Source organism: Mastacembelus armatus, chromosome 24, assembly GCF_900324485.2.
Source record: "Mastacembelus armatus chromosome 24, fMasArm1.2, whole genome shotgun sequence".
Lineage (NCBI taxonomy): Eukaryota > Metazoa > Chordata > Actinopteri > Synbranchiformes > Mastacembelidae > Mastacembelus > Mastacembelus armatus.
In genome coordinates, this window is record NC_046656.1 from 12,917,107 (window position 1) to 12,931,150 (window position 14,044).

Sequence of the window (14,044 nt, forward strand, 5' to 3'; positions counted from 1 at the left end):
TATTCTTTCTCCTCCATAACCTCCTTCTTCTGTCTCTTTTTAAAAGGCAGTTAGGGGTGTGTTTGACTTTGCAGGGAGAGCAATTTCCTGGAGGTGGTGGACGTGTATGTAGATGGGGGTTGATACTCCAGGTAAAGAGACATCATCCATGTGGGAAATCTATGCAATCTTTCCTCGTGGCAGTGACATTGAAGAGGCCATATGCTGGAAGTTCTGTGTACGAGCTTGTATGTGTGTGTGTGTGTGTGTGTGTGTGAAAGAGAGAGAGAGCGAAGCAGAAACAAAGTCATCTGGGCACTTTTAATGCAGCACCAGGACTTACTAACTTAGAGGTGGATGTTTTAAAGTAAAGTTTTAAAAGGAAAAATGTCACAACAAAATTTAGGAAGCCCATTCTCAGGCTTCATGTCACAAATCTGTGGTGTACATTCTAAGGTTCACACACTTAACCTTAGACATCTCACTCCATCTATGGAACGTGACCTGTAAGCTAAAGCATTTAGAATAATTAACACTGAAAATAGACAGCGGCCCTCACAACTTAAGCTCAAAATATATAAAGATCCAGTTTTCCTTTCATTTGAACTGAAAAAAATTAAACAGTAACTTTTTGAACGGATATTTAATCTTTAACTGTTTTGATGACCAGTAATTTAACTTTCATTTCGGACAAAAACAAGACACACGAAGACATCGATTTGATTTCTGGAAGCTTTGATGGACATTTTTCATTCATTTTAATTGAGCGAATTAAAGAAAACAATTCACAAACGAATCCATCATGAAAATAATTCATCGCTCACCTAAAATTTATTTTCCAAGAAGGAAACTTTGTCTAGCGGCCAGGTGGAACGTACAGTGGAATCTGTGCATACTTGAATATAAGATTAAAAAACCCTAATGATATAAATAAAACATGTTATAAAATTGCAACAAAAGAAACACAACAAAACCTCACCTCAGTCCAGTATAGCTGAGTAAAAAGTTTTTGTTTGAAGAATTTGAGAGGTTAGAGCAATGCACATTTTTTAAATAAACATGACTGTTACTGTTGTAAAAATGTATTTTGACTCTCCTCTCTCTCCTGAAACAGACTGTGTTTTTTGCAGCAGCATATGAATCATGTTTTTAAATCTTTAAAACATGCACTTTTTGATGACCTTCATTTGTACCAAGGCTACTGTATGTCCCACGCATGCTGTTGTTACTACTCACAACATTTGGGCAACACACGCTGCCTCATTTTCCTGCTCACATGACCATTCATTTCCCAGACACCCCGGCCGCAGACTAACAGTGTAATCTATGTGTCAGGCGGGAAGGGGAGCTCAGTTTAAAGCTGATAGAGTCTGCCCCAAACAAGGACAGCCTATCATGGAAAGATTAATGAACTAATTTCATGCATGGCTTTTTGCCTCTGTCCTTCTGCGCTTCCGTGTTCGACTGTGTGTTCAGCACTGTGATTTACGCCGTGTTCCTCGCTACAAGCTTAACCCCAAGCTGAACAATAATGTTTCCCCTCAATTGGAAAATGCATAGTAAAATATGGAGGACCAGATTCTTCAACCCTTCAGTCGTCCAGAGAAGGATAGAATAAGGTCATTGTGAAGAACTGTTTTAAATGTGCATTTTAGATTTTTTTTTTTTCTTTTCCTTTTTTTTGACTACTGGTAAAAATTTATTGTGCTGACATTTGGAGGCTGGTAAGCATATTTCATGGTTTAGAGAAGAGGTGGATGGATTCAGGATTTATGTAGGGAAGCAGGGGATCTGCAACACTGCCAGCATGAGAAGGCTTGCCAAAATACACACACACACTCACACACACACATGCACACACAAACATTTGAGTTTTTAAGCTGCTCTGATGGGATATTTTCACACCCATCACACTATGGCCTCAAAAAAAAAAAAAAAAGGAAAATAAAAAAATCAGTGGTCACTGCTTTGGCATTTCAGGGAGCGTCTTGGTCGTATTACACATTCTGGACAGCTCTCTGGTTTTTACATGGAGTCGTGTCTAGACGCTCTTTTTTTTTCAGTGTGGTGGACAGACTGAAACCTGTGTGTCTGCTGCTCCGAGGCGTCCACTGTGGGAGCATCTGGGCCTCTAGGAACAGCAGAACAGAGAAGGCAGGTGACCTTCACGTCTGTCTGACGAGTCCTGCTTGTCTGCTCAGTTTGTACCCTTTTTCTGCGTGGCAGAGCAAACACCACCCCATTAGATATTGGGTGCGATGCATTTGTGTGTGTTTGAGTGTATGGGTCTGTGAGTGTGTGTGTGTGTGTTTCCAGGGGAGCAGGGCAGGTTGAGGAGAGTCAGGCTGCGCTTAGAAAACTCTGTCTCTTTATAATAAGAGGGGGAAAACCAAATTATAAAACTGTGAAGCTATTTCTGTCTGCGTGAATTGGTGGTTCGGTGGTGCCTTTATTTCATTTCGACAGATTTGAAAGGACCCATTAGAAATTTCCATTAAACCTAACAAAAAAACATCTCCCCAGCGCTGCTGTGTGCTAAGTGTGGAATGAACTACTTTTTACATATGCCACAATGTACTATTCCACAGGGAATCCCCCCTATCTGGCTGCAATGATGTATTAACTGTTACCATGCCGCTCTCTACTATTCCCTCAGATGGGAGAAAATATACCTTCCAATTGACTATATGTGCATGCTGATTGCTAACAAGATTTAACAAGAGCCCTGTGAATCTTTTATAAACTGCAACAGCCACAGAATGAAGACATAATGTTGTATCGCTCCATCTTGCACTATGTTAACAGTCCTGACTGATTAAAAATGCATAAGGAATGTCTGGGATCCGTAAGAAGAGGGTTTATTTTTTCATGCCTCATCTGGAACAGGAAGGAAGAAGAGGATCAATAGATCTGATCTGGGCCCAGGGGTAGAGGCTATCTCCTCCCTCCCTCCCTCCCTCCGCCTGTTAGCAGTTAAAAGAGAGGTTTCAAGTTGTCAGGGGCTGATGACTTCATGGTTTTATATAAACACTTATGCAAAGAGGCAACAGTGGGAAAATACATTTGTAACCACAACACTAAATTTGAAAAAAAAGGGGGGGGCAGCCCCCGACAGCGAAGAGCGAAGGGCAAAGGTTTAGAGGAGTCTGGCCACCCATAGCTCAATATGCTTTCCACCATTTTCAAACAATATTTACAGCTCACAGTCATGTAAGGGCTAAAGTTGTGTTAGATCAGCACCAACTGTGACAGACAGAGCCAGCGGTTCTGACACAGAACCAGGACTCATTTCATGGTTTGTTTGAAAGGGTATTATTGAAGGCACTTCAAATACAACAACAAGCAGCTGCCTCGAAGAGAAATTATTGTCCATCAGGAGCCAGAGTAGTCATTATTTATTGCGTCATGCTCACATGGACTTCTGCAAAGTGCATAATTTCATACATCAAAATCTACATGGCAAATGGAGACCTTTTTAATCCTCTTTCAGCTCCACAAATAAAAGCTGCCACGAAAAGTTTCCAAAGTGGTTTCACAAAACCACAAGAACCTTTTTGTTTGTTGTAACATCAGGACAGTTTTACCTTTTATTTATCCCCAAATCAATCAAAACATTTGCTTCGGGAGGCTTTACAGTCCGTGCACCATGCAACACCCTCTCTCCTTAGACTCTCAATTCACAATAGGGAAGAACTCCCAAATCTCCCTTTTCACTGGTGTCAAAAGGGAAGATAGCTCAGGTGGAGCAACACAGGAGGGATCCCTCTTCAAGAAACAGATGCAGTGTGTCTCGATGTAGAGAAGTGACCTTTTCCCAAATCTTGTAATGAAATTTGGGATTCATGAACTTAATCCAAGGTCTTCCTCAGCCTCTTCAACCTCTCTCCACTGTAACCCAGCACCGTCCATTGGCAAACTAACCTGGGACTATTGACTGGGTCATGTATGGTCATGGTCCTCTATATGCTGAGTGTAACACCTCTCTCTGTCCATTAACAGCCTTCTGAAGTTTCATTCATTCATTTACTTCTGGCAGCCGACCAATTGTGGGCATTGTTTGCAAGATGTATGGGGCATCTGTTGACATGGTCGTTAGTTACCATTTTGCCTGAGAGAAAAAAGCTGCTGTAGTATATCACTTGGCATTCCAACGCATTAATGGTTGTGTCTGTAACGTAATCTATCAATCTCGGATGAACCGGTGCGCTCCATCACATCTGATGAATCTCTTGCAGGGTGATGAGGCGATGATGGAAGAAAGCAGCGTTCGGTGCATCTTATCAGACTTGTTAGTACTGATAATGCAGTTTTTCTGATGTATATTAATTCACGTGTTTTTCATTCGTGTTTTTAGGTGATTGAGTCCTAACAGAAATCATTTGATAATTATAAAGATGGTTGAGCGCTGAGACAGTGGCTAAAGATCCTACTGTTTGATTCATTTCAGTTTGATTTCCAGCTATGTCATTTTTAAAATGTTCTACAGCTCAGTTGTTCCCTACTTTATGTTATATTTGCTATAAATTCATTACCAAAACTGACTGCAGCTCTGGCACTGTTTGTGTTTATCCAGGTTGCTCACCAGGATGCCCTCTGAGGACCGACACTTACCCTCAAGCTGTGGTTCTTACGTCAAAACTGAGCCCTCCAGTCCGTCCTCCTCACTAGTAGACACTGGCAGTCACCACAGTCCCAGTGGCAACTCAGACGCCAGCGGTGGCTACATTAACGGCAGCAGCGGACGCTCTCACGCCCTGGATTCCCCGCCAATGTTCAACCCAGGCATGCTCGGAGGTGGCAGCGCCTGCCTACGCCGCTACGAGGAGTGCTCCGGTAGCATGGCAGATGACTCGCCAATTAAGTGCGAGTACATGCTCAATGCCATTCCCAAGAGGCTGTGCCTGGTGTGTGGCGACATTGCCTCAGGGTACCACTACGGGGTGGCCTCCTGTGAGGCCTGCAAAGCCTTTTTTAAAAGGACGATACAAGGTATTTCCCAGTTCCTCTTTTAACTTTCACTGATGCACCTGAGCTGATCTCCAGTGTCTGTACACTCTGTCTTACACTGTATAATAATGTTACCTCTGTAACCCATGATTCCCATACCCATGATTCTTTACCATGGCACTCGTGATTGCCAGGAGGAACATGGTGAGGAATCCATCGTCATGTGTTCCTCAGTGCTGATATCCAACCCTCTGCTCTTATGGGACTAACACAGCGTAGTGATTATGAGTGTCTGCAGCAGGCATTAGGGCCAGACTGTAAATCTGCTCTGGCGCTGTAATTTTTTTTGTGTTTGCATGTGAATCGTACATCTGGCATCAACCCTGCTGTTTGTGGGAACTTTTCCATAATTACCACATGGATGAAGATAATGTGCCACAAACTGAGATGCAAAATTAAGAATTTTATCTGCAGCATTTGTGTCTGTAGACATGAAGTCAGACAGTTGGATAGATAGGCTATGGGGAAAAATCATTCATTCAAAATCATTATGTGAATTTAAAAGAATAATCAAATTAAAACAGGTAATTTCCTCCTCTTTCTCCTAATTAATGTTGTTAGTAGGAAAGACAAGGCAAAGGCAAAACACTGTGGCTAGTTTGATAAATATCGTTTCTGTATTAGATTCTCATGCTAATGTTCTCTGACAATCTGTAATCACTATTCCACAACATACTTATAGATGTTATATCACCCAGTTTCCTCTGTTGGACAAGTAAAATAGTGACATAGTGTCTCTGTTCAAATGTTTCCAGTAGGCAGTAGGCTGCTGCACAGATGGTCTTCAAAATTTTAGTACTTTGTACTTTTGCAGAAACAGACATATGTCTTCTTGTTTTGCTGCTATGCAGACGTTCATGAAAGATTGACAGCAGAAAGAAAAAAACAACTTTATATCAATGTTTCATTGCTATATCCGTCTGCAGTAGTGTTTTTGAAAATGAAACGAAAAACAAAACAGATGCATTTTCATGTATTTTCACAGTAGTGTCATCATGGTTTGAAACTCCAGCCACTTAATGCCCTCAGGTTTATTTAAGTTGCCAGATTTCTAGCTGATAAGATCATTTCTTTAAATACTCTTTCATAGAGACAACCAGCTAGACATCTAACACTGTGGTCACAACTGGACTAAATGATATGGAAATGAATAGCTCTCTACTGTTTTAATAGTTTTGATACTTGTTCTCTGTGTTACTGTGTGAAGGACTTAATGTCCCATTGAGCACTTCTGAAGGCACAAATCAAATGCACATAACTATTTCAATCTACGTATGCAATACCTGTTTTAAATAGTGATAGTTTAAAGGCCACATGTGTCTAACTCTGGCCAGCAAAACAGTAGATAGTGTTCCCGTGTGAGTTTGTGTTGTGTCCTTCGTGGAAGACAGGCCCGTAATGAACCTAATCTGTCCGTCATTCGTCCTGAGCTGCGGGAGTTTCAGTCAATAACAATCAGTGTTGGGTGACTGTAATTAAGAACCAGGCATTTCACTGGGAGAAAGTCAAGTATGGAGGGTGGGAGGTGCAGATCTGTTCTTTGCCCCAAGGCCCCTCCAGCCCAACACCCAAGGGAAAGGAGATGGGGGCCAATTAGAAGCTCAGGCACGTGTTGTCAGGGCAATAACAGAGGAAGGGGAGAGAGGAGAGAGATGCTCGAAGTCCTCTAAATAAAAGGCAGAGGGACAGGGGACAGAGAACGTGGTCATTCACTGAAAGGAGAAGCCACTTTAATGGAATGGTAATCAGGAAGGGGGGTCCCGGCCTCGGTAAAGGAGGAGGACAAGGAGAGGTCCAGCTTGAGTGGAGATGAGAGCGTGGATAATAGCATGGCATAATAATATATCAAAATTTAGAGGGAAAATAAGAGAGGTTAAGGAAGGATATTAGAGTGGTTGAAATGTCCTTTGAGAAATAAAGGTGGACACAAGACCTGATTAACTAAGAGGGTATGCCGACAGTGAGCTTTTAGAGGTAGGCAATTTAAGACTATTCTGGACCCCCAATACAAGGCTTTCCTCACATACATACACTCACCAACACACTCTCCAACATACACACAGGTTATTTTTGATCCATTCAGGTCGTCTATAAAGTGCTTCCTTTGATAATCGTAAAAATATCAAATGATAAAACCTTTGTAGACAGATGAAAATCCTCTTTATTTAGATAATTTTAAAAATGCACAATAAAAACAATAAACAACAAACACTGATGAAGAAAATATAAGCAATGTGAAAAAACAATGAGGGAAACCTAAACTATACCTGTGTCCAAGTTCTGTATTTATTTCTAAACTAAATTATATTAAAAGCACTCACCAGTCACACATTGCAAACATCTGTGGTAGCATACTGTCAAACAGTACATTGGTGCTGAGCAACAATATAAAATATGTAATAATAATTTTTACTGACATACACATACATGACTGTTTTTGTGTGTACTTAATTTTTTTCACATATTCAAAACCTGCATAAATTTAGTATGTAATATGAAATTGAGTCAAACTCATTGATAATTACTGTATTCTAAGGGTGCAAACAATATACATTGACAATTAGTATATAGTACATGCTGTATGCGGTTAGATTGCAGGGTAACATTGGTCCACAGCATGTGTCTTTTATCTACACGAGTACTGCAGTGTGCTGCATTTTCCCACTGCTAATGCCTCTCAGTTTAAAAGACTACAGCCGCCCTGAAACCAGCAACAGCCTCTGCCAACATCCTGGCATGGTGCCCCGGGCCCCTCACTGTGCATGTGACCCTGCTGGCACCATCGATGCCAGAGATCCTGACAAATGTTGGCACCTTCTCCTTGACCAACAGGAGACTGTGTGTGAAGGTGGGGGCGGGGGGACTTGCAACAGACAGCACCTGGTTTGCTGTTTTTAGGAACCATTAATACATCTCTGGACTTATGGGACATTCAATCAAGGGATTTGGATACTTGGGAAAGAGGATTTGTCATTGGATTCTTGGGGTCACGTCAACTTTTGAAGTGAGCGCATAATGATCCGGAAAGAAATTGTTAACCGAAACCTGGTGAGAAAGACAGGCAGCGGTTACATGGCAGCAGATTCAATATGTCTGCATCTCTGGCTGTTTTCAGACCTGAGTGATTAAATTGCATAGGAATTATTTCCATAGTGAGCCAACAGCCGTCAAGACGGACTTGAATAATACATTGAGCTTTGCTACATGATATGGGAGCCTTAGATCGGCCAGTCTAATAGCACCTTTTGGTCTTTCTTGGAGAGCATTATGCAGAGCGCTCTGCTGTGTGTCTAACTCATGGGCCTGCCTTGTTTTATTGAGGGAGGGAAGACTTCCCATCATCCTTTAGGTGAAGAGGGATAGGCTTGGAAGGGGCTGTGGTGAACCTTGCAGAGAGGACACTGTATCAATAAAGCTAATTTATCCAAGAATCAAAATAGGGGGGTGGGACTCAGGGGCAGCGAGGTGTTTTTAATTTGTCCTATCAAAACGCGACTAGACCCATGTCTCCTTCAGGAGTGTCACATGGGGGTCACCTTGGGCCAGGTGTGTATGAACACACCCACATGTGTGCTTGTCTTTTACTGTCTTTTCATTTCATGTGGGTTGGTTTACATGCCATCATTTAAAAACAGTCTCCTCCTAATTGTTGATGTTCTCACACACACACACACACACACACACACACACAAAATGACACCATGTTTTCTGATCTTTTTCAGGGAATATTGAGTACAGCTGTCCGGCCACTAACGAATGTGAGATCACCAAAAGGAGACGCAAGTCGTGCCAGGCCTGCCGCTTCATGAAATGTCTTAAAGTTGGCATGCTGAAAGAAGGTGAGTTCAGATTTTATTATCTGATCATTTTTGTTTGACTTCAGATATCATGTGTGAAATTTAGTGCTTAAGCAATTCATTGGTAAATTGAGTAGTTAACAGAAAACATATCATCGCCCATTTCCCTTTGGGGATTAATAAACTTCTATTTTAACAGCCATTTAAATGTTTTTATCAAATAAGCAAAACTGCCAACATTAAGATTTTGTATGATTTTGTATGTAAATATATATGTGTGTATACTGTGTATACTGTGTAGTGGCCAAACTTAAAATAGGCATGGTTTCTAATTTATGATTTTCACATGCTAGCAACTGAGTAACTATATATATGGTTTCATTATTAGAATGAGAGAAGAAACAAGTATGTCTACCAACATTTTGATATGAAGACTATTCAGTAATCTGATATTAAGGCACATGTGGCATCAGGGAGACACCGGTGACATCACCCACTTACTTAGCCCTCCTCACACCACTGAGCCTCTCTGTGTTTAACTCAGATGGTTGGAAAAAGCTGCTGAGTTGGATGTTCCTATAAAGACTGACTGAAATGTGTAACAGTACTCTTGAAAAGCACAGGCTGTTCCCTCAAGACTTCCCTCTCCCCTGGGCTCAGGGTGTCTCTCTCCATCTCTCTCCCTGTCTGCCTCCCTTCCCCTCTCTTGCCTCGTTTATTGATCCACTAAATGCTTTCCGAACATCCCAGCGCACTTCCTGCAAGTGTTGTTTCTCCTCCAGTGAGAGACCTCTGGGAGTACAGAGGGAAAATCTACCCAATAGGTTTTTTTCTTTCTATGGGAAGAGAGTTTTTTTTCTTCTTTTTTTGTTGTTGATTTATTGCATGTGAGTGTTTAGCTTGAAGAACTGTTCTACATTGACACACAAGATCTATGGGTATTATGAGAACTATAGCTGCAAAATTTAGAGCATGTTTTTTAAGCAAAGCATGGTTTTCTCAATTGGTTATCTGAAGAGGGACCCCAAAAGTATCAGACTTTGAAATCCCCTGCATAGCATGCACCATCAAAAGAATTAGATTATAGTTCAGTTGACAAATAGCATCTGTGTGGTAATATCTGTGTTTTTAATATTTATTTCATGGCATTAACCATAAAAGTAAGACCAGCCTGAGACTCCACCATATAAAACTTCATCCAGTTCAAGGTCTGGACTGGGCCCACAGCATCCGTACTGATTGTAAAACATATATCCTACTATCAACAGGAGTATTTCAAGACTTTGTTTATAGGTTTCACTTAGAGACACAACAGTCATAATTCTCTAAAAATAAATAATGGTCATACAGTTTTGTTGTGCTCTGCCAGCACCAAACATATCTCCTAATAGAAGCCAGCAGTAGTTAATGACAATATGGTAACACAAGATAGTATGTCAGGATCATGCTTCACTTCCACTAATGCAGCTTCCCTGTGTACTGGTGTAGCTGTGTTCGTTCATCTCAGACTCAAGGGTCATCTATTGTATTGCCGTTAAAATACTATTTATACATGCACTTTTGATGTCTTCATCCCAGCCTGAATATCTTTCACAGAGGCTTTGACTCTCAGCCAAAACGAACAACATTGCTTTAGATATAAAGCCGAAACTGTTAGCGCATGCTTAAATAAAAAACGGCAGGGTATTGTCTGTGGAAGGCCAAGCTAAGCCACTGATGTGGACAGTCAGTGTGTATGTGTGTGTGTGTGTGTGTGTGTGTGTGTGTGAGAGGGGGAAGTAGATGGCGCAGCCTCTGCCGCCTGCTGCTCCTGAGTCGCAGCATCACAGCCGCCGCGACATGTGGCATAGTAGGTGATTTTCTGAAAGTGATGGCATTCAATTAAAAGGAAAAAGCACATTTAATCATGGCATAGAGCCGAGGCATGGCGTCTTTCAAACTTGGGGGGGCTTTGATCATGGAATCAGTGGGGGGATAGCAGATTGCCCTATTTCATGTAATGAGATCACCATATAACACACTTGTTATACAGTGATACGGTGGCCAAGGGCCTGTCATAGAAAGAATAATCACATAGTGTGATATAGAGGCAGGTGTCATGTTTGAAGCAATTTAGCTACAAGACATCCTATGAACTGACATTTCAACCAAACACAAGATAAATTAAAATGAGGTAGTACTGGAATTGAAAAAAACAATATGCATTTTGATCACATATCTAATGATTCTCAACCTCGTGCTGTTTTGGGAATATTCTGCACCTCTTAGCATATAGATTTTGATATTACAGATTCTTTTGTCATGGCTCACATTACAAATGTCCCTTTGCTCACAACATCCCAAAGCTATTGCTTTACTTGTTACAGTGTAGCAGTATCATAAGAAATACCTCGTACCGTAGAAGATGCTGAGAGAACTTATGTGATCAGTCTTTCTAAAAGTATCTAATATTTCCACCAGGACCCTCTAAGCTCCACTTTAAGCATGCCATCCTGAATTATAAAGTGCCAGCTGCCAGAATGAGACAGTACCATTGGGGGTGGTGGGAGAAACCCCTCCTCCCTGCAACACCTGCTGTTAAATAGCTAACTATAACGTCAGTCCTCGATTCCAGTTTGGTGGTTTTAGATGTGATTGGAGTCCAGTGTAGGTCCAAATAAATCAACACAACACAAAGAGACCAGGGAAAAGCAAAATGTGTCTCTAAATGCACCTTGTGTCTGAGAACAAACTCGGAGATTCATGTAAAAAAAAATAAAATATTTAAAAAAAAAAAAAAACAGGCTTCCTTCCAGATCTGGCTCTACTGCTGTGCCACAGCAGAGCACCTGGATGATTTGGTTGGACGGTAGCGGCAGGCGGCTGTTTGAGGAAACCAGCCTCACTCAGTGACCCCTTAAATTTCCAGCTGAGACTGATAAAAGGTCACAAGTCCAATGGAAAAACTCTCACGTAATTACAACTTGCGGAAGGTATGGTGTCAGTCACTACTGCCAGGAGTCAGCGGCTGCAGCTAATAGCAGCGCTAATACCCCCATAGCGTTACTGCATGGTGTTAAATGATGCAAGAATTTTCTGGAGTGAATTAGCATTGTTTGACTCTTCACTCTTGTTATTGGCTGCTGAAGATAGAGGATTTATTTTTAGTTTTTTTTTTTTTTTTTTTAGTTTTACTGCTGCAATAAAATCTCAGTAGGTTTTTCATGAAGTAATCGCAGCATCATGTTAGCAAATTATCATGTTTATAAGTATGTCTTATTGAAACAGAAACCCCTGAAGACCTCCTGGATTTGTGTCATGAATCAAAAATTCTGAAACAATTTGACACTTAAATATTTGCTCTTGTAAAGTTGATGGTTGTCAGTTTTAGTGTTAGCGCCGTGTTTCTGTGGTGTATTCTCCACTTGTGGGGATTTTGTGACACGGTGTAATGTGGCGGATGAACACAAGCTGCCAGACTATTTTGGCAACCTGCACCGCTGTCTCGCCCTCGCCCGACCACAGATAGGGATCAGCAGTCTTTCCTAAGCGAACGTGGCTACCAGGGTAGCATTACAGTCTTATTTTCCTCCAGCCACATACGCAAAAGATTAGTAAAGCCATATCCAATATCACAGACTGTCAGGTCCCTTCCCAATCAATATGCTCAGATCAAAAACCAATCTATAGGCCATACTAAGATTACATCATCAAAATAAAGATACAGTAAACGTTTATGCCTTAAAACTCCAGACCAATACATTTTGAAGAGCATATTATAGAAGGCAAGGTGAGCACAATGTCTGTGTATAAAAGAACATTTAATTGAAAGAACTGAACACCCTTTGAATCCTGGTGACTTAATTTTTCTTGTACAACAACCTTGTCTGTCTGACAGCACATTTCCAGGGGCCTTGTTGCTTTTCAGGGTGTCAGGCTGCAGCTGAGGGTCAGCGCCCACCCGGAAGCTCTGTGCTGGCCTGTCCTCACTGTCTGGCAGGTGATAGATCAGACACGGAGGCAAACACGTGTTGCTGTGAAGAAGGGGATTTAGCAAAGTGCTGACCTCTTCACAACCCTCTGATATACACACTCGCTACTCACAACACCAACGTTTGTGGTATACACACACACTAAATGTATATCACCCCTGACAAGCGACATGGGATCAGGTCCTGAGGTCCTGCTGGCTTTTCTTTTTTTCCCTACTGTCTTTTTGTCTTTCACCCGTTCCAACACCGCAATTTATGCGAACACCATGAACCAAATGTCTGCTACACCAATACACTGGGGATCTTGAATCCACCCGGCCATCTCCAATCTTGCAGATGTTTTCGATTGCAGGCGCATTTGTGTTCTGGGCAGCTCTGTAATACACAGTAATACCCCTTGTGGACACGCCTGTTCAGATTTATGAAAAGTGTAAAACATGATAAAGAGAGTGATGCCTGTGTGTGTGTGGTTATGGGAGAACAAGTCTGTACATCAGGGACTAGAGCAGCTGGGACACAGTGTTGTTACACCCCTTCCTTCCTGTCTTGTACCCATTTTCACTTGACTCCTTCTGTCTCTGCAACCCAGCCAGACTCAGTCAAACAAGTATGATGCCTTTACTGTAGCTCTTTGCAGGCTTCTGCCCTCAGAAGTAGCTCTCGAAGGACAAAGTCCCTGTGTCTTGTAAAGGGTGAGTGAGGTGTAGGAGGGGGGCGCCCCCTGCATCCCTCTGATTTTTCCCAGCTAAAATAGGGAGCTCCTAATCTCCTTTTGGCAGCATTCACCAGCCAGCCAATCCTGACACATTCTGTAGAAAGAAGCGCCTCTGACAGGTGAGCGACTGAAAATAGTTGCGTAAGATACAAAAACATTCACATGCACATGTTCATATAACCCATGAGGTTAAAACACATTGCATGAGCCACAATTTGATGAATTCTGTCCTCTGCCGAGAGTCTTTTATGTAGAATTAAAAAAAATCTCCTATTAATATTGTGGCTATTTGGGTGTGATTTATAGTTAGTAAAAATAGGAGCTTGTTGATGTAAACAAGTGACAAAATAAATAATGCAAGATAAACACAGAACAGAATAAAATAAATTCACTTGACACATACACAGAGTGCCTGCCACATACTGTAAAGGAAAACGCAGTCGCTTTAATTAGGAATGTGCTTTAAGGTTGCACAAGTCAATAAAGATATTGAATGTGAAAGGGAACCCAGGGTCAGGTGGCTGCAAAGATTGCTCCTATGCAAACATGTCTCATCATCTTTCCAGGCACAAGTG

General features: G+C 41.6%; 1 protein-coding gene across 3 annotated transcripts in view; it reads left to right on the forward strand.

The window, feature by feature from the left end:
* Positions 1-14,044, forward strand: part of LOC113137022 (estrogen-related receptor gamma-like) — a 97,170-nt gene that overhangs the window by 67,516 nt on the left and 15,610 nt on the right. For 2 of the 3 annotated variants that reach the window (XM_026318303.2, XM_026318302.1), the window contains 2 exons: positions 4,553-4,968; positions 8,709-8,825. In XM_026318303.2, the coding sequence (XP_026174088.1) occupies positions 4,566-4,968; positions 8,709-8,825 (520 nt within the window). In that variant the 5' untranslated portion in view covers positions 4,553-4,565. Of the gene's footprint in view, positions 1-4,552; positions 4,969-7,909; positions 8,035-8,708; positions 8,826-14,044 lie in introns of those variants that run through there. The other variant, XM_026318304.1, reaches the window with a different exon arrangement.